Source organism: Haliaeetus leucocephalus, unplaced genomic scaffold (genome assembly GCF_000737465.1).
Source record: "Haliaeetus leucocephalus isolate CR32 unplaced genomic scaffold, Haliaeetus_leucocephalus-4.0 Scaffold484, whole genome shotgun sequence".
NCBI lineage: Eukaryota > Metazoa > Chordata > Aves > Accipitriformes > Accipitridae > Haliaeetus > Haliaeetus leucocephalus.
The window spans coordinates 5,745,172-5,764,991 of NW_010972920.1; the positions used below are offsets into that span (position 1 = coordinate 5,745,172).

The following is a 19,820-nucleotide window of genomic DNA, read 5'->3' on the forward strand; positions in this document are numbered from 1 at the left end:
GCGGGCTCTTCTCCACAGGCGCGGGTGGGCCCGAGGGGAGCCGCCGCGGGCGGAGGAGCGGAGCGGAACGGAACGGAACGGAACGGAGCGAGCAGCAGGTGGGCCCCGTGGGGGGGGGGGGAGCGGGGGGGGAGCCGTGCGGCGCCGGGGCCGGCGTGAGGGAGGGAAGATGGCGGCCGCCACGTGGCGGGAGTGGGGATCCATGACTCCATGGGGGCTGCCGCCCGTGGCTGTCTCCCTTCCTAGGCATGGAAGAGCAGTTCCTTGCTAATTGGCAAAACCTTTATCCTCTTGTGGGTATCGGTCGTTGACTGTAGCAAGTAACAGGCCGAGTCGGCCGAGGTGTGGGGCGCCGTGGGATGGGCCCTCTCCCCCCTTTTTTGTGCTTTCTGTTTTGTTTCGTTTTCTGCTTTCGCCTGTTTTTTTTTCCTCAGTAAGCGGTTAGAGTCCAGTTTTTAAACGTATTCTCTCTTTTTTTTTTTTTCTTTTTTTTTTTCTTAGGAGCCTAAAAGCTGAAAGTACGGGAGACGGATCTGCGGCCGTTGAAGATCCTCCTTCCAAAAAGTATGTGACTGGGTATGTGTTACGTAATACGCTCATAGAAGTGAGGGTTTGGGCGGGAATAATACCGATTTGGTAATTTATGTTTAGCGACTAAACTACTGACAGTTGTCTGTTGGAATCGAGGTACAGGCTTGGTGTTTTGTGTTTAAGGCATGCTTCGTTTGTTTGTGTGTTTTATTGACAGAGAAATATAACCGAGTGCATCAGGTAGTGTGACTAGGAAGAATTAGCCTTTGGTCTAGATGTATTAGATATGCTAGGAATAGTGGATTATGATAAAACACCCGTTGCCAGTACTTTTGCCTGCCAAACTAGAGGCATCCGAATCCACGGATTTCTCAGGAATGTCTGTGCAGAATGTCTTTTTCAGGAAGCGTGTTTATGCTGTAATGAAGTGAGTACTAAGAGTAATCTGCAACTGCAGATTGGAGGGCGATGTCAAGTTGATACTAATAGCTTTTGTTTCAGAGCAGTTTACAACTCCTAGGAGAGGGTCATACTGTTCAGTGATGTTTGCTGTCTTGTATGTGTTTCTGGTAGCAATATTAAATTGCCTCAAACTTGTTTTTACAGGGGAAAAACACTCTTTGAGTTGTGATGACAGAAGAAGATGGGGCTAAATTCCACATGCGAATATTAGGAGTAGCTGTGACTAGAACTTTTACTTTTTACTTAGGGTAGGGTGGATCTGTCTACTCTTCTGGAATTGATGCCTTTTGCAAGCAGTAATATTTCTGGTTATTAAGCAGAGCTGGCAAAAGCTAATTTTGGGCTAGATCTTAATCTCACTTTAGACTTTACAGAAGTTAGCTTTTTTCATAAAGTTCAGTCTTGGAGCCTAAATGAGATGTTCTGCAGTCCTCCTCTCATCTTTGCAAAGAGGGGTTGGAATGTAGCTTACCGTGCCTAAAATTAACCTTGACTGCTTCTATACAAATACAGTTAGGATGACTAGCTCATTTTATGCTGCTTTCAGGGATTTTCTGCTGCTCCTATCTTTGGGCTGTCACCAAGTCTTAAACAATTGTAATAATGCTTTTGGTAGTTTAGTGGCTGTGCTGTGCTCTGTCATGTGGCTGGCCATACTGCAGTATTAGTAAATCCGATGACATGTACACCTTCAGTGGTGGCTCTTCTGCTGTTCAGGCATGTTAGAAGGGTTGTTGCAAGGAGCATACGTGTACTGCATAACCTGAAGGTAAGTTCGTGAAGTCTAGAAAACAAATGTGAAATCTGCAGTCATAATTTTAGTGTATATGCCAATGTAAAGCATTCAAATGTGTCAATAAAGAGACATTGACTTTCACTGCAAGTGTCGCTTCTTCCTTACAAGATGACTGATAACCAAAACTAGACCTGCCTGTGTTCTTTGGAATTCCTGACACATGCCAAATCTGCCTGTTGTGGGGATACAGCTTTTGGTAGCTGGGCCTTAAATTTGGGACTCTCTGGTTTCAGGGCAAAGCAGTGACTGTGGCTGATGCGTTGTCTGGTAGCCATTCCAGAAGTCACATGATGTTAATCAGGTTACTGCTGCAGATGAGAAACAGTGACTGTGAATGTAGCTGTGTTTTCAATTTCAGGTGCCGAGGGATCTTCTGTTTAATCCATATTCAAGAAAAATACATGGAGCTCCAGTAGATGGTGAATCGTTGCAGAATTGGACAAGATACATGTTTTACTTATACGTAAATTTACTGTCTTAGCTAATACCAGCCATGCTGGCACAATCTCTTGTGGAATTACCTTCCAGTTAGTAAGGACATTTTTTTGCAAATCATTTCATACTGAAGAGTTAGAGGGGAAAGGGGGCTTTGAAAGGACCGGGAAACAAAATCTGTGAAGCCAGAACTGAGAGCAGTAGGAAGTGCAAATACTGCGGAGTACTTGGCAACAGCAGGGGGGGCGGCGGAATTGTGGATTTTAATTACAGCATGGATTAGATCTGAGGAAATTGCTTCCGATGGTCGTTAGTCACACTTTGGAATAGATTGGTAGGGAGATCAGGGAGCTGTCATAGGAAACATCTTTCTCTTTTTTTTTTAAGCATGTACTTTCCTGCCATTGCGAAAGTATAGCTGAATGTATATTCTGTGTGGAGCTATAATAAGTGGTACTACACCTGTTTAATTCGTGGTGTGTGATTACTCTGTCCTTCTAAACAGCTCTGTGTACAACCCTATCGTATGACATCTTTACTGCTTAGTGTTCCAAGTTTGTGGCTGCCAGGCCTGGTAGCCAACAGTCATGAGTGTGTACTGTGAATTTCCTTTTCTCCCAAGAAGAGTGGACTTCTGTAGTAACCTTAGTACTTTTAGAAAATAAGTTAACGCATGCGTTTTACAAGGGCTGTTATTTGCTTATCTTACACAAGAAAATGCTAGGCAGGCAGTGGGCAGGAGAGAGCTGCTGCTATCCCTGGGACAAGGTGTGGGTGAGAGCGTGCTACCACTGCTTGCAGGTGGTGTTGCTGTTCCAGCAGACACCCTGATGCAAAGTGGCTTCCTTAGTTTTTTAGATAAATTATTTTGTGACTGGCTTTGACCCCAAGAAGAAAACCAGGTGCAGGCAAACAAATAGGAAGAAGCGGGAGTGGGGTTGGGCATCTCTTTCTCCAGGGATCTGGAACGCATTAAAACAACGCAGAGTACAAAAGTCAAGAATATGATATGAGGGTCTGGAGAGAAGCATTTTTCTTTTGTCGTCACTGAAACGATACTGAAAAGTTTAGACTTTCAGGTGCTGACTTTTAGCTACTGTATGGCATTGCATTGATGTGGTTGTCTGAAGTGTTAACCCCAGTTCCTTTGAATTTTAACCTTTGCTTTTATCAGACAGCAGCTGCCTTTTTAATGTATTTTAGCAATTTCAGTGCATAACTGAATTTTTAACAAGTTGCCCTTTGAACACTGACTGTCCTGTCTTTGCCTCCTATAACAGAGCATCCTTTTGTGTGAAACTAACTTAGAGGAGGACTGTGTAGCTGTCCTGCTAGTCCATTGTGTGAGCCAAGTGATGAGGTCACTGGTATTTCCACCTGAGTCATGAGTCCTGTGATCCATGGGGGAGTAGCTTTAAGGTTTTTGGGAACAGGTGGTGGCAGGCAGATCACAGGCTGGATAAATTGGCCTGGTGGCTTGATCTGGCCTGCAGGTTAGATTTGTGAGCATTCAGTTTTAAGCTCTTCATCAAATATTTAGAACTTGCAAAGATAAAACAGTGGGTTTTAATCAAGAGAAGGAAAAACATAAAATTACAGTCAAATACAAAAGTATGAACTATAATGTTTGCTAGGGGGGTATCTTTTACTAGTTTTGAATGCTCAATGAGGTTACATAGCCTTTTCTATGACTGAAGCTTTTCATGAGCATCCAGTCACATGCACAGAGGGTAGTGCAATCTGCTTTCCCTCATTACTTGAGTACAACAGAGGTATTAAAAGATGTGACTCTTTCATTTCCATGTGGCTTAGGATGGCTTGTTTTTCATGATTCCTCTTAAAATTTAATTCGCAATTCCTAAACAACTGTTGTCGTGTCTTTCCAGTCTGTTCCTGTTGCATCTTGGCTCTTACCTTTATAGATGCTCCTTATTTTTCTGCACGCTGTTCCATCTGCATTACATCCAATGTCTCACACCTCTCCCAACTTTAACCCAACCCAGTCTTTTTTTTTCCTTTACATTGCTACAAAGGTAAATACTTCTTTCCAGACTCTTCAAAGTCATCTTTTTCCTGTTCGTGGTTGCTTGGCGTTGCATTTGCAGGAAGTTACATGGTTGGTTTCTGCAATCTGTGCTAAATAAATGGAATAGGAACTACTGCCTGTGAGCAGGTATCCAACATGCATGAGCTAGGTCTGGTCTCTACTACCTCAGTTAACTGCATTTGCTGTTACCCAACAGCTTGGAGCACAAACAAAACCTTTTTTTTTTTTTTTTTTTTTTTTCCCCCCCTGATACCACAAAGTTCTTGTTTTCTGGGTGGTTTCTTCTACTGGGATCTGCTACTTGAGCCTAATTGTTTTAGACCTCTTGTATGTTATGTTCTGTGATTGCCACTCTGAAATCGTAACAGCATTAAAATCTTGAGTGCAAATATTCTAGCACTTGTGTGTGAATACAGTGAAAGAAAGTGTGGAATAGTTGCAGTAACATTGAAGAGGATAGAGAACATTGATTCAGGACTGACTTATTGTTAAATGTAAGCTATTATAATGCTGTGATTGTTCCTGGAAGTAAGACAGCTGAGGTTATAGATATTCTGCATATAATGATCATAAAATGGGAGCTTGGTTTATCTGTGATTTACAGGTGAGTGGCCCTTCGGGAAGTTGTTCAGGGTTGAGACAAACGCGTGTTAAATGAGCTTTGTGTGTCAGCTGCAGTAATGCTTCTGTTCCTGGTTTCTGATGCAGTTGTCAGTATATTCTTTGGAAAATAGACAAAAACTTGGGAAGTTCAGGGGGACTACATCTAACTAAATCTTCACAACGTTGAGGAACCTGGATAGATTACACAAGTGTTTAAGATGGTCATCTAATCTGGTAGTAGAAGCGCTGGATGTTTTCTTAGTTTATGCCACTCTTAACACTGTGGCCAACCTCCTTAATACAAAAAACCCTTAGCATAGGCTGAAGAGCAGGTTTTTTCTACAACCTTGTATGTATTAAAAAAGTTGAGCAAAGGGGAGAGCAGCAACTGTCAAAAAAAAATTAAGCCATTTTAAGAGATTAGGATAAACTTACTTATGACAACCTAACTGGTCTAACTTAAAGCGCACAAAGCACTAGGAATTCCATCGTACAGAATGAACTTCCATCTCTGAGAAGATGGCCCAACGCTTAGACGCTTTGAAGAAAATATTTTCAAGAGCACCCTTTTTCACTTAAGAAAGCTCACATGAAGTTTACCCAGCTGATGTTCCTGCAGCATCTGCTTGTACATTATGCACAGGATTAATGTATAAAAGTTGTAGTCAGTGTGGCAGTTTTTATTGTATACATGTACATCATCAGGCTCACTGAACAAAAGTTAGAATGGTATAACATAAAGACAATTTCATTTTATGTTAGAAACTGAAAAGGCATGCTCTCTGCCTGAAAATGGTAGTGCAACATTTTAAGATTTCAGCATCCTATTAAAAGATCAAAACTAATGAACTACTGTACTAAATCTAAATGTTTACTACATTTAGTATGCAGATTTGATTTACCCCCCCCCAGTATCATATTTCTGTGGTGCAACTTCTAAAAGAAAATTATTTCCCCTGTACACAACGTATGTATTGCACTATATAGCCTACTTCACCACAGGTCTCAAAATAATGGGTCTGGTATAGCAAAGCTTTGATGGTACAAGTAGATACATTTTGACAGATTTACTTCCCCTTTCCTTTCAGTAAAAGGGCTATGTATAAGTAAAAACTTATATGGCTTTAAAGTTCACTAGCAGAGTGTTTCAAATAGGTCTAACAGTAGGTGGTCACAGTACTATGATTTTTGACATGTTTTTAAATAAAACATTTCACACTGTTTCAAATAGTGTGGAATTACAGAAAACTAAAATATATTAAAGCACCTTGTGTACTAGTTCAGCACCAGTTCCAACAAGATAATTAAACCACTCATGACCCTTGAAAACTTAAGTTTGAGGTCAGAGAGAAATAAGGGCCAAGTCTTAAATCACATGGGCTTCTGTAATATCATTGCCACTTTTGTATGGAGATTGAGTTGTCTTGGATATTTGTTACAACACCAGAGAGACACAACCATACAGAAATGAATGATTGCCCACTTACAACATGAAAACAAGCATCGCACTTTGTTCACAAAAGGCCACACAACGCTGTCGTAGGCAGAGCGTGTGGGGATACGAAACACAGGAAGACAGTCACTGGTAATCACAGGTTGCACAATCACCATGTGGTGACACACGTCTGCCACACTTGTCACACTGGAGTGTTTCACGGCCCACAGGGCTTTCGTTTCTTTTTAAGAAGCATGTTTGTTAATGTAATATGTAGAGCACACTTGCAGATAGAATGGCCTTTGACAGGGATCACAGAGGTAGCACTGAACTTTCCTGTCTCCCTCTGGACTGTAGTTAGTCACAGATATTTCAGAACAGATACCCATTAGTGTTGCACTAAGATGGTGATTACTTCCTGTGTTCTGTGCGGCAAGTTCAATGGGGTGGCCCTTTCTGAAAGGATAGTAAGTTGGTTTATATTTGTCTTGTACATCTAGAGTAACTTTTTATCAGCGCATTTTTGTAATAAACCATTAAGGTTTTCATAGCATGGGGAACAGTATCTGTAAAAGGAATTAAATGGAATCAAAATATGTCAGTACTTGAGAAATCACTGAAAACTATATAACTCTCACCTTTCCTGTAAGACCAGTCTGAACCAGTGTTGCAGCTAAGCAGGAGAGAGTTGTCTGTCTAAATATTATCTTGTAGAAAATAGTAGTTTAAGACTTTATAGACCTTTTCAGACAGGTTTTGGCTCAACATCTCCAGTATTTGCATCGCACATACTTAAAACTTTCTCTTGTAGGATTGACAGAGGTTCTTAGTATGACTTCAGTAAAGCCCCTCCAAAACTAGCAATGAGAGAATTGGGATGTTTGTTAGTCTGATACTGTACTGACAGCCAGTGGTAAATAGGAAAAGTAAATTCTCTTCAAAATGCTGTATGTCCTAAAAATTATGAATTTCAGAAAGAAGACAAATGATATTTATCTAAAGGAAAGAAAATAAGAGGTCATTTGTTTTCGATCTAGCTCTTGCAGCTGTGCAGAATGTTTGCAGGGAAACTAGCTTCCAGTGTACTACCTATTTTACTTGGGAATGTACTTTATGCACGCTAAGCTGTGAGAACATTTGTCAGAATAGCTGGGGATCTGATTATTGACGATTATCTTCCTTCTAACTTTTAATACACACTCGGAATGACTTACCAAGAAATCAACCTGCTAATGGTCTCAGCTAGTGAAACATGAGTCAAAATTAGAAGGCTGAGTGTAAGATCATAGGAATAATAGGAAAACAGTAAGAGCTGATTAAATAAACTAGACTGAAGGTTAATTTTGAGTTTTGTAATTAATTCTAGAGAAGCTTGCCGCTACTACAGTCTTCCTGTGGGCAGTGAATCCCACAGTGAACTCTCCAGCTGTCCTGCTCCAATGTTACTCTAAGCTGGCTATCACTTTTCCCTATCATAGATACATGGTAATTTGTTCGTGGAATATATAAACTTCCCTACCAGGGAGGGATTTTGTTTGGATAGTAATCCCTGATGGGAAAGGTTGTGTGTATACAGCTTGGATTTAACAAAAAGAAAAACACATGAATTGGGAAAACGGGTCTGTTTCCACCCACTGTGGGCCCCAGCTGTGCACAGTCTGTGCTCTTCAAGTTGTCCTGCCTCAAACTTTATTAACAAAGTTTCATTTTCATTACAGACATTCATAGTTTGGTCACACTTTTTATCCAGGGTACAAAAGATGATACTTTTGTGTAGACACCTGGAGAATCTTTCACTCCACAGCCGTAGCCCCAGGAGGTCACACCATACACAACCCAGCTTTCCCCTGGACGTTCACACATCAGTGGTCCGCCACTGTCTCCTTGACAGCTATCAACACGTTTCTGTTCCTGGATGTTTCCAGCACAGAGCATTCTTCCTGTGAATCTTCTTTTGTAACGCTCTTCACATACCCTCTTGGGAAGTAAGGGGATGGCAGCCTGTTGTAATGTTCTTGAATAAGCCCTTCCTAAAAAGAGGACCCAAATTATTGTCTCATTGTGATGATCGGTCTTGGAAACATAAATGTGATTTAATCCAATTTTTGCTGTCAGTCCTTCAGGCTGTTTTATCATTAAGTAAAATGACTGAAAACAAGACTAAATACTGAAAAAATCTACTGTCCATTAAATATAATATTAAAATACTATATTGATACTGTAAATATGGAATATAGATGCTTTAAAAAAAAAAAAAGCTTCAAATTTAAGATGTAGTTGTACTCCTTGTGTTCACTGGATCTTTCCAAGGCTGGAGTTTGTTTTGTTCCAAACACACTTTGTGTCTTATACAAGAATATATGCCTCAATACTTAAATGGGGAAGCTATTTTTGAGTGTCTTGAGCAGTAGAGACTAAAGCTGTAGAAATACTTCCTTTCTAGGTCACCAGTTCAAATCTAGTCTAGCTCAGCCTCATAGGTCCTGCATCCTCTGTTGGCTTCCAAGCAGAGCAGCCAGCCAGCCATCACGCTTATGCCCTGTAAGTGCATGCAAGCTTGCTTGTCACCTCAGCTGAGGAGCTAACGTTACTGAGCCCAAGTGTATTCTGGTAGAGATCGGCAGTGTCATTTGAATCTTTCACAATCCTGGTAACTTCTATGTACCAGAGTACTAATGGACTCCTGACCAAAAGGAATCTTCATTTTGTGGGGGTGACCAGAACCTGTCCTTTGGTTTTCTTTATCTGTAGTGAATCCTGCATCGTATAGGCAGTGCTCTGTTTATAAAATGTCAGGATTTAAATCATTTGGCCTTTTTCTATAGCTTGCACCTCTTTTTCAGTTGGAAACATGGGAAATAAAAGCCAATGTTGGAGTTTTTTTTAAAGTAAAATCTTAGTACTTGTAATTATGATTCATATAGCAAATGTGAAATTTCAACTGAAGTACTGCAATGATGTGATTTCTTACCGTAATTAAAGCCAATTATTGCAGTGGTTAATGTTTCCTTAAATAGATGTCCCAAGTAAACAGTATTGCAGAACTTTCAGTGAATTGTGTAAAAAGCTAGACAGAGCTAGGCAATGAATTAGCAATTGTTTTTAGCAAAAAACCCCACCCTACAAGTCCATCTCCTTTATTGTAGTACAGTGACCCAGACATCTGTGCACACAGATTAATGCATGTAAAGAGGAAGAACTGATATTTGGCCTTGCCACCTTGTCTCCTTGCCAGTTTGAATGAGTCAGTGGAACAAAGGCTCAAGTGTGGTTGCTGTCTTGCACTGTATTCAGCACCATAAAAACATGAAAGTAAAACATGTTATTAATTTGTAAAACATTTAAAGGACAAAGACCTTTGAAGAGGTCCTTGTACTAACCTAAAAAGTGACTAGATAGTTTGTTCCAGAAGCCTGGATTGCAGGTTGCATTGTGGCTCTCATAGATTTTGGCAAGGTGTTCTCTTATTTAAATCTAACTGCTGATTGAAAATGTTAGTGGTATGAAGAGAGACTAAAAATGTGACTTGAAATTCTATTATGTGTATATTTTCTATACATTTTTCTATTGAAGTAGCGTAATTGAAAGAACCTTTCTAAAATATTCATTGTACTTACCTTAAAAACCTTAAATACATTAGAGCTGTTAGTTATATTCTGAGGCGGGGGGTGATAAGCTGCTGTGCAGGGTGTGCCTGGCAACAAATAAGCTTTTCATTCATGCTTATCAGTCTTAATAAGGCCATTTTACTGGCTGGTTCTGTGATTTAGAGTGACATGGTTCATCACCACTTTTCAAACACAAACTAAACTCAGTAAACAAAGTGTTGTCATTCCTGTGTAAGGATCAGGAGAGAAAATATCCCCCTACGTGAAAAGAGTAAAATAATATCCCCCTACGTGAAAAGAGTAAAACTGTTCCATTTCGAGCATTCTCTTATTTTAAGTATTTGAGATTTTTTTTTTTTTTTTTAAATAGCCTCAGGTAATGAGATCAGTGGGTAGAAATCATTAAAACATTTTTACCTGTGTCACCCCATCCAGTGATGTAACAGTTGGGAGCAGTTTTCTGTGGTCTCTCTCTCCTTAACGGCAAACAAGCAGGCAAGACATGGGTACTGAATCTGGCACACTGTTCCTCTGGCCCCTGTAGCCTCACCAACGCAATGTCGTAGTCGCTGCTGTCAGGCCTGTACTCCTTATGCATCACAATCTGTTGGACTCCAATTTCTTCCTCATACTCTTCTGGTACCAGTGTGTGATAGTCTCCAACTCGCACAGCGTAGTTCCGAGTGTTGTTGCCATACCTGATTGAGGTGAAAACGAATAGGGCTGGCTCATGCAAAGACAGATCCTAAGCATGCAAACAGATTTGATCTGGGTCTTTGTTGCTCATATAAATAATGATACCAAAAATTTTTTTTTAAAGGGCAAAAATGCTTTCTCGGATGTTTAGATTGACATTCAAGTGTATCCTAAAGAATATCAAAAAAATTTTCCTCAAGTTTCAGGTTAGGCTATGTTCCTTTTTGTATATTTTCATAGGCAAGGTTTCTTATGGCAATCTGCCATGACTGGCGCTTATTTCAAAGGTGCAAGCAAGGTGTGCATTATAAACATATTTAGTAAGGGTAACACAAATTGCCGGTAATTATAATGAAAACCTGAGTACTAACATCATTGTGATGCTCCAAATAATAACTGAAATGAAAACAGTGTTCAAGTTTGCTTTGTAGGTTGCTTGAGAAACTCTAGAGGCTTAGATAACTTGATAAAAACCTCTTACATTAACTAAAGTTATAATAAGGAAAACAAAGCATGTGCATCACGAGCACCTATTGTCAAAGTGGCAGAAGGCCTGTAAATCCTAGACTTGTTTTGCATCTAATATGACCCCGATTTCTTTCACATCATAGACTAAATGGTAAATACCTTGGAGATGACTACTGTGGCTGAAATAACACTGTGCATGCCTTCGGAGATTTTTGGATTACAGGACACACAGCCCTTCTCAGGAAAATGCAAACAAGGCAGCACTGTTGGGTACATTTATTTATTTTAAAATCTGGCTGAGCTAACCAAAATATTTTTTCCTTTGACTTCTCCCTTTCCCTCATAGCCTTCAACAGGAAATTTGTAATACATGTGCAGAAAATACCCTACAGTGTTCCATCACCTTTTAACCTATGCTTGTTCTTTTTATACCCTCCAGCAATGTGCTGATCTCCGTAGCTTGCTAAAGCTTGCTTGAGGAGCAGCAGACAAAGCGGAAACATTACAGGTTTCTTCTGCACAATGTATAGCTGTGCCACTGAGTATTTCTTCTAATTGTGGGTTGCATTCCTGGTTGCCTGCAAAGTTTTCTTCATCACATTCTGCACATCTCCTTTGGGTCTTCTACAAGCAAAATTTCACTTCTAGGCTTGTAAGGAGAGTGAGTTGCAGGCTATGACCAAACATCTGTTCATCTGAAGATGACCTTCTATATAGGAAAAATGAAGTAACTTGTCTAGCACAAAACTTCTTCCAGGTCCTCCTCTGTAGTAGTCTGTGAAATCCTCTCCAGATACTGTATTTTCCTTCTGGTTGGAAATCAAAATTCTATAGCAGCTGGAAGTGAAGAGATGCAACCAATGCAGACTTTTTAACATTTACAGAGGTGTTAAGAAAGTATTCATCCTGATTTTAGTCTCAGAGGGAGAACTGAGAAAAATTAAATTGTGTATTCTACCAAATACATTACTTATTTCCTCCCTGAAAAAAAAATAGTTCAAGAGCTTTTTTAATTTGTGGATTATTTTTTTTGTGGATGTTTATCTCAAAGATATTTAAGAAAAAAACCTCTATTTGTATGTGTCACACTACTAATCTTTCTGTTTTGACCACAAAAGTGCTAGTACTTTATAACTTATCACTGAATCCATTTTCATTAGGAATTTTCTATTTAGAAATGAGAGCATGAACATGCTCTTAGGAAAAGAACATCAGAAAAGGCAGAAGCATGAATCCTGGCTCTCCAGGCATTCTGACTCCAGTCCCCTGAAGTTTCTAGAGTAGAGGTGTATTTCTTTGTAAGCTTTTTAAAAAAAAAAAAACTTGAATCTTTCTTGCACTAGATCTCACGTTCTCATTTCTAGATCATCTTGTGTGTTTTTGCCAGTTTTAAAAGCCCACTAAGACTTCACAGCTGATTCTTTTCCTGATAAAATAAATGGCAAAATTCCATGGAACTAAGGTTCGCACCTGATATATTGCTTTTATTTTTGTTGCCTTTAAGGAGATTCTTCAGAGTAAGAAAGGCTGTTAGGTCTTAATTAGTTTCTGGAGTTATATATATCCATCTGTATTTAGCCATCTGAATTATTACATCAGTGAAATCCTAAATTCTGCATCCCTATAGATTGTCAAATCCTTGTCATCTGCTGCCTGCCAAGAATTTCTGCTCTGACACTGATGAATCCCCTCCTATTGCCGTGCATCTTACATCAGAAAAGGCTAATCTTACCATACTTTGCCGAGACACTTAGTATACTATTATCAGTCTAAACTTCTATTATTGTTACTCTGAGCTATGATGTGGGAGCCAGTGAAAGTATAATGTGGGACTGGCTAGAAAACAGTGGGGGGTTTTACAGCAGTGCTGTGATCTGATCTGTGACCTTGGGTGAGGTTTTTGGTTTTGTTTTGTTTTGTTTTTTCTTCTGCCATCTATTTGGCTTTCCTTAATACAGGAAGGGTTAAGGCTACACACATCTTCAGTACATTAAAATACTATATAGTACAGGCATTACTTAACACAGCTTTCTTCTAGTATTATTTCTGTGAAAGTGACTTTTTTATGAATGAGTTGTGCATCTTTACAATGAAATGCATCGTACATTTCAGTACCAGTTTGTACTGAATAGGTTTTAGGTATTTGCTCACTATTGCTTCTGGAAATTTTCAGAAACTATAATTCAGAGTTTAATTTAGCATGTTTATATACGGACAGACTTGAAAGCAAATTTTCCTGGCCCATGTGCAAAAATTTCCAGTAATGCTTTGGCAAAACCATAGCATTCAAAGTTAGAAACGTTTTTTTATATAAATACAGAAATTAGGGGGGAAAGTATTTTTTTATTCCTCTAGTTATGGAAAATATTAGTAGGGAAATGAATCTGATTCCTGTGTTCTGCAAAAAGTTGCATATGCAGTTGAGTATTTATATATATTAGATGGTCATTTGTCTCTTCACATGGAGGCTATATAACCTCATAGGTAGTGTATTTCCTAGAACTGCCGTTTAAAGATTTCTGAACTGGTTGCAGCAAGAGAAACTACCAAATCAAGGGCCAGTGTATTGATCACTTCGGCCATCTTTTTCATGGAAGTGCGCACAATGTTGGTTGTTTGACAGAAAGTGTGCTACTATGCTATATAAAGCAGTTTGAATACACTATGAAAACCAAACTGACAGACGCTGGTAGCTCATTTTATTGTGTAAGCTAATCGATGGATTGGTCCGCTGTGAAACTTGTGAAACAGAGGAATAAAACATGTTTTACACACTGACAGTGCAACTCCTATGCCTGTCTCCAAAGTGGACAAGGTCAGTGTAGAGGCAGGTAGCTGAATGGTCAGGGTGTGGAGTATCAAACGGTCTTTCACTTTTACAAAATCTATTTACAGAACAGATGTAATGCTCAGAACATAAAGAGTGTAGTAACACTGCGGTGGGTTATACAGCCAAGTACATACTTCTCTGATGTCTTGCCCAGGCTGAGATTACAAACAGTCTTGGCTGATGCATTAGCCAACTTTGTAGGATCTATTTTCCTCAGAGTAAATTAGAAAAGGAAGCTGATACAGAAAGTACTTTAGTTACTATTGCAGTAAAATGGCTTTATTATTTTCATTTGAATTATTCTAACTTACATTCAAAACTCCCACTAAAGTAAATGGAAGAGTTGTTTTTGTTACTGACATCTCGGATATATTTTTCTGCACAAATTCCGTAATTGCATGATGATATTCCACTTAAGAATCTAAATGATACAGCAACCGAGCCCAATAAGTTAAGTAAAATTATACTGTTTCCTTTGCCAGTTAAGCAATATTAAATAGTTTAATAATTTTTGCTACAGCTATTGTTTATAACTGTTGATCTCATTGCCTTTAAAAGCTATCATACATAGGATTCTGTACCCTAGAATATATTGCTAGATATGATCTCTGAATGTTTGAAAGTAGTATTTTAACAATTTTTGGTACACCTCTGAGTGTCATATTGGAATACAAATGTACAAGGTCATTAGCATTAAATATATATTTGCCTGACATAATCTGCCAAAAACATTTCCAAAAGGTCACTGAAAATACTCTCATAATTTATAGATACACTTTTGGCTCTGTGCAGCAAACCACATATTAGTGCTATGCTGATAGTTTCTGGATTATGAAAGCTTTTTTACTTTCATTGAGTATTTGCTCATCTAAGTTAACCACTGTGTACACTGAAATATAGGTTTTGTATATATAAACAAATACAATCACAGTACTTTGCAGATGTGTATTATCAGTGGTGCAATGGAAATCTAGCTCTCAAGTAGAGAAAGGTAATTTTACATGGTATAAATCTTTCTTTTTTTTTTTTTTTTTTTTTAAATATAACGTGTGCCTCTGCATTTGAGTTTATAGGCCTTGTCCACAACATCACCTACAGGATTTACCGTATATTCTATCCATTATCTTTAATGTAGTTTGAAGGGGGGAAGGGGTTGTTTGTTTTGATTTTTTTATTATTTTTTTTGAAACCTCATGGAAGTCACAGTACTACAGACTCACAAATGTATTAGGTGTTTGTAATTTGGATGAGAAATGAACACACTTCTTTCCTAAACTGATTTAATAATCAAAGGAACTTGGTTTTTAATTGTTTATTTTGATTCGTAAGCCTAAGCATGAAGGAAAGATTTTTATGACTAGTAATAACAAGCACTCTCCTGTCAGCCATATATCAGACAGTATAGTAGAAAACTTGCTGCTTTCATTTAATGTTAAATCCTTGATTTTGACAAAAGGAACAATGTTGCCTGTAATAGATTCCTGTTCCTGTTTTTCTGTGGTATGGATGATGGTAATTTATAGCAGTACAAGGAAGAAAGGACATCCAGGAAAGCTTATCTTAATTAAAAGGACTGGTTTTAAACATTTAATGGAATGAGAAGCGCTGCTTCTCATGCAAATGTGTTAAAATTTAGTAGCTACAAGGCTTCTAGCGAGAAGCTTAATGAGGAGTCTTTGCACAGATTTACCATATTTCTGTGCAGATTCACACACATAAGGCTTTCTTAAACTGATTTTTTTCATCTGTAGGCAATTCTATTTCTTCCCCTGTAGTAGTTGGAATTTGCCAAATGTGGAAATACTGTAATAGAGCATCAGTACATAAAAAAGGCAAAGTAGTCTAGCTCAGGAGTGCCCAGTCTTCCTCATCTAAAAGTCACCTATGAAATGGCAGAGAATCACCACACACACACATCACATTTGAAGAGTGGACGCAGAGGACTCTGGAAGTGCTTCATGGGTAGGATAAGATGTTGCTTTCAGGGTATTACCCTTCTGTTGGATGGCTGGGCTGGTCATGCCTTCAAGCTCTAGTGCAGCCTGGCAATGCTGACCTTAGCACCTCCTGGAAGGTTTATTTCCCAGCCAACTGGAAGATGGATTAGTAGTCAGCCACCATGCTAATATCATCCTGCTGCCAGTCAAGTAATGTACTGACATTGAAGGCACACCTGAATTCATTTCACCATTCATGCTAAATTTGAGAAAACTGAATTTTAATTCTGGTGTCTACTTTGGTTTCTGGTGTCTTACTAGGCATCTGGTTCCACTGTGCCTCAGGGTCCCTCGTTCTCAAAACAAAATAACCGGGACCATGTTGAAGTATACATGGGCATTCAGGAATGCCTAAAGAAGCACTTAAATAATTTGAGTTATATTATTAGAACAGTACAATGTTCAAGAAACACAGTATTTCCTAAAATGACATCATTGTCACTATAATTTCCTTTTTTTTTCCTATGCCTCATATTTCTAATTCTCCAAAGTTAATATTTTTTTACATATAGACCTGCAAATTCCCTATAGCTGTCAGAACCACTCAGGACAAAACTTGCTAATAAGATGGGTGGGTTATAAAAGGAAAAATAGCTTCAAACAATTTTTTATCTTAAATTACGTGTCTGTGAAATTAATGCTGCTATAATACTGGCAAACGATTCTATCATCATGCATAAAATTGTATTTAATTTTTATCCATGGTACAGATGAGCCCACTTTTATTACTTAAGCAGTGTTCCAATTTCCAGGATATGAGAAATGGTATACTGGCCTTTCTCTTGTCTGTGCGTGGAAAATATGTGAAGAAGGCGCTTGATCTATAGATAGCTCTTGGAAACCTAGCCCCTTAAAATCACTCTGAGATCATTAGGAAGTTCATACCAGTCTGTCCAATGTCAACTTGGAGCTAAAGGTGCCTTCTCTCTTTTACAGTAAACAGTAGTGCATCCACAAGCTGTTGGAGTTGCATGCTTAGATCTAGGTTGCATGGTTTTAAATGCAACATCTGAGGCGAAACAATACTTTGGTCCCTGAGACCACAGGTAACAGGTTTGGGACAGTCTTTTAGCAGACCCCTGAGTGGCTGCACCAATCTGGAAGTATCAGAGTGTACATTGCTCCAGCCATCCTGCTGCCCCATCATATGGGTGTTCAGCAAAGTACCCAAAATGGGCGTGCTTTGGCAGCACATTCGGTAACGACTTGGAGCCCCAGCTATGTAAGCAAGCCATTGGGAAGAACAGGTAATGTGTTCTGTGGGGAGTGCTTACTGTAAGAATGCGCTGCAACTACAGGAGCGCAGCACAGCAAATCCTAACTTTTTTCACCAAACTTTGTGAAAGCATTCTAATAAGGTGAAGCGTTGGGTAACTGAGATCTTCATTTGCACACAGAAAACATACCTGGCTTGCTGTGACCTCCCTCTTTCTTTCCTTGGAGAGGATCTTTGAGGTAAAAGTAACAGAAAGGACTGCCTTGTTTTCAAGCCTTTAATCAAAGGCTTTCTCAAGAGCTTAAGTTGCATTCTTAGTAATCACTATAGAGGTGATGAACAGGGGAATAAGAAGCCACTGTCTATAAATTTTGATGATAGCAACTGAAGTGCTTTTATAGTTCCACAGAAACAACTGGGACATCAGTTGAAGTAGGCAGAATTTTTATTGGGTTTGACCATTTCTGCTTGAAATATTACTAAGAAAAGTGCTTCATGATTTTCATGAAACATGGAAATGAAAAGATGTGCACCTGGCACTAAGCAAAGGTAACACTTTCCATTTAAGTAAAAGTATATCTGACTCTTCTTTTTAGTTATTGGTGTGCAAAAGGAAAGACTCAAAGTCCAAAGTTAAAACATTTGCAGCTGACTTAAGCAAATTCTAGCAAATATCCTCAAAACTGCAATGCTGTTCTTCTATGCTTTTATTCCAGCCCATACTGCAACCTTTTGTAAGAATCCAATGTAATAATTGCCATTGAAAGCTTAAAATACTAGACTAGCTCCCTTAATGTGCAAGTTGATGCTTTTATACTACAGTAACTTCATCAGCAGTGAATTCCTGATGTCAAATTACTGAAGAGTGGATATCACAAAAACTGAATAGGAGAATTATCAGTAACAGAATATCTGTTTCTGCAAAAATGGGAGAAGACATTTTTGAAAGCTAGATAATAGCTTAATTCTGAGAATTGCAGAAGTTAGACCAAGTAGATCAAATGTGATTTACAAGGGAGTGTAAGTTGCAAACCAGTTGCTAAACATATGGAAAGGAGCTGAATTTGGCATAGGTCTATTAGAGATGCCAGTGTCAGAGAATTATACCAGTATAACCGCTTAGACAATTATTTCTTTGTTAAAGGGGATGGGACCTTTGTTTAGGTGGCTGCAAAAGACAACTCTTTATGTACTGTAAGACAACAGAATAAGGCAGTTGCTCCAGCCTATTTGTGAAGAATAAGCAAAACAGCTCAGTCTCACTAGCATCCAGTGTACAGATTTTCCTATTAGACTCAGCAGAATACATAATAGTCCTTTACCCTAAAATGGGTTTGGGGGGACTAGTGCACCTAGTCACTGCAGTGTTAGAGTAAAAATGCCTATCACTGCCAATATCTGTCATTACCAAAAATAATCCAAAATATTACAGTCCTTGTGTCTGATGTTTGCTCAGTTGTCTTCACTATAACCTCAAAGCCATAAGCTGCAGTTTTGTATTTTTTCATGGAAACGCTGAAGTTGTGAATATAAATCTTGTGAATGATGACACCCAGAATAATTTCAATGTATTAGGCTTTTTTGTTTGTTTTTATTTGAAGGGAAAAGAGGTTGGTTGGTAGTTTTTTTTTTTAAACCAAAGGCCAACTCTTTAGACCATTTTTCAGTGGGCTTGAACTGGAGTGTTTTTCCTATTCCCAGAACAACAAAATAATTTGAAAATGTATTTCGCTACTGAAGGGAGACCTACCTTTTAAAGCAATGTGCAGCAGTGAGGACCCAGCAGCTGCTGATGAGAGTAGCACCACACAAGAGTCTTCCATCACCATGAGAAGATTTCAGTCGGAGTGCAACCTGCCATGGCCAGCTGCCCCTACAGATGACATGAGACATTGTGTTCAGGGTACAACAATGGAAAAGTAAGGTAGCTTGTCAGTTACCTTGAGTGTATATCCTGTTTAGTTTCTTTGACTGACATAGCTAGCAAATCATGTTATTTATTGAGTAACAGTTGAGAATACCTTTATATTCCTGCAGCATTCAGAATTCCATTTAACAATGGTCAGGATTACTTTACGGATTGTTTGGGCATCCAGCACTCTGAGCGCTTCCTCCCACTGTCAAATATTTTAATTTTCTTTCTCACATTGCATTCATTGTGCCAAAAATACATTCTATGGGTTCCTCGCCAAATACCATCCAAGTCAACAAACCAGAAATTTCCTGTCAACTGGAGAGGGGAAAGAAAGGAACTTCTTGAAAAGCTTAACCCAGCTTCCTTTCCTGTCTGCGTTAATATCTTTGTCAGTTCTGAGCTGTTTGAAAAGGGAAACTGGCAAACCAAGAGGTCTAAAGCAACTGTAGAAACCACAAATAATAGACTAGCACCTTTTTTCAGCCTGCGATCATCTGTTTTGTATACTACATCTGGGGTACGTATTTGCAGGCCTATGAAGACAGGATGGATTGTTTTTCACCAGTTTAATAGATTAGCAAAACATGGAATCAGAAGGGAGAGGGAGAGAGATGCACCTGTAAGCAATAGCAACATCCAAGAATAAGCAACAGGTGGGTTTAGGTGTTTTCTGACTACTGTCAACTTGAATAGGTATGCTGGAGTAAAAGAGCTGCCCAGGATCTAGTCCAGCATCCTATCGCACAGTTGCCAGTGCCAAATGTTTTGAAGTAAGGTGGAG

At 39.0% G+C, this 19,820-nt stretch overlaps 1 protein-coding gene across 1 annotated transcript in view; it reads right to left on the reverse strand.

Annotated features, from left to right (window-relative positions):
• Positions 1-8,031: 8,031 nt before the first annotated feature.
• PRSS12 (protease, serine, 12 (neurotrypsin, motopsin)) overlaps positions 8,032-19,820 on the reverse strand; it is a 44,642-nt gene continuing 32,853 nt past the window's right edge. The window contains exons 12-14 of the mRNA XM_010575605.1: positions 18,875-18,997; positions 10,335-10,615; positions 8,032-8,339 (exon numbers count right to left, since the gene is read on the reverse strand). Of these exons, the coding sequence (XP_010573907.1) occupies positions 8,032-8,339; positions 10,335-10,615; positions 18,875-18,997 (712 nt within the window). The remainder of the gene's footprint in view (positions 8,340-10,334; positions 10,616-18,874; positions 18,998-19,820) is intronic.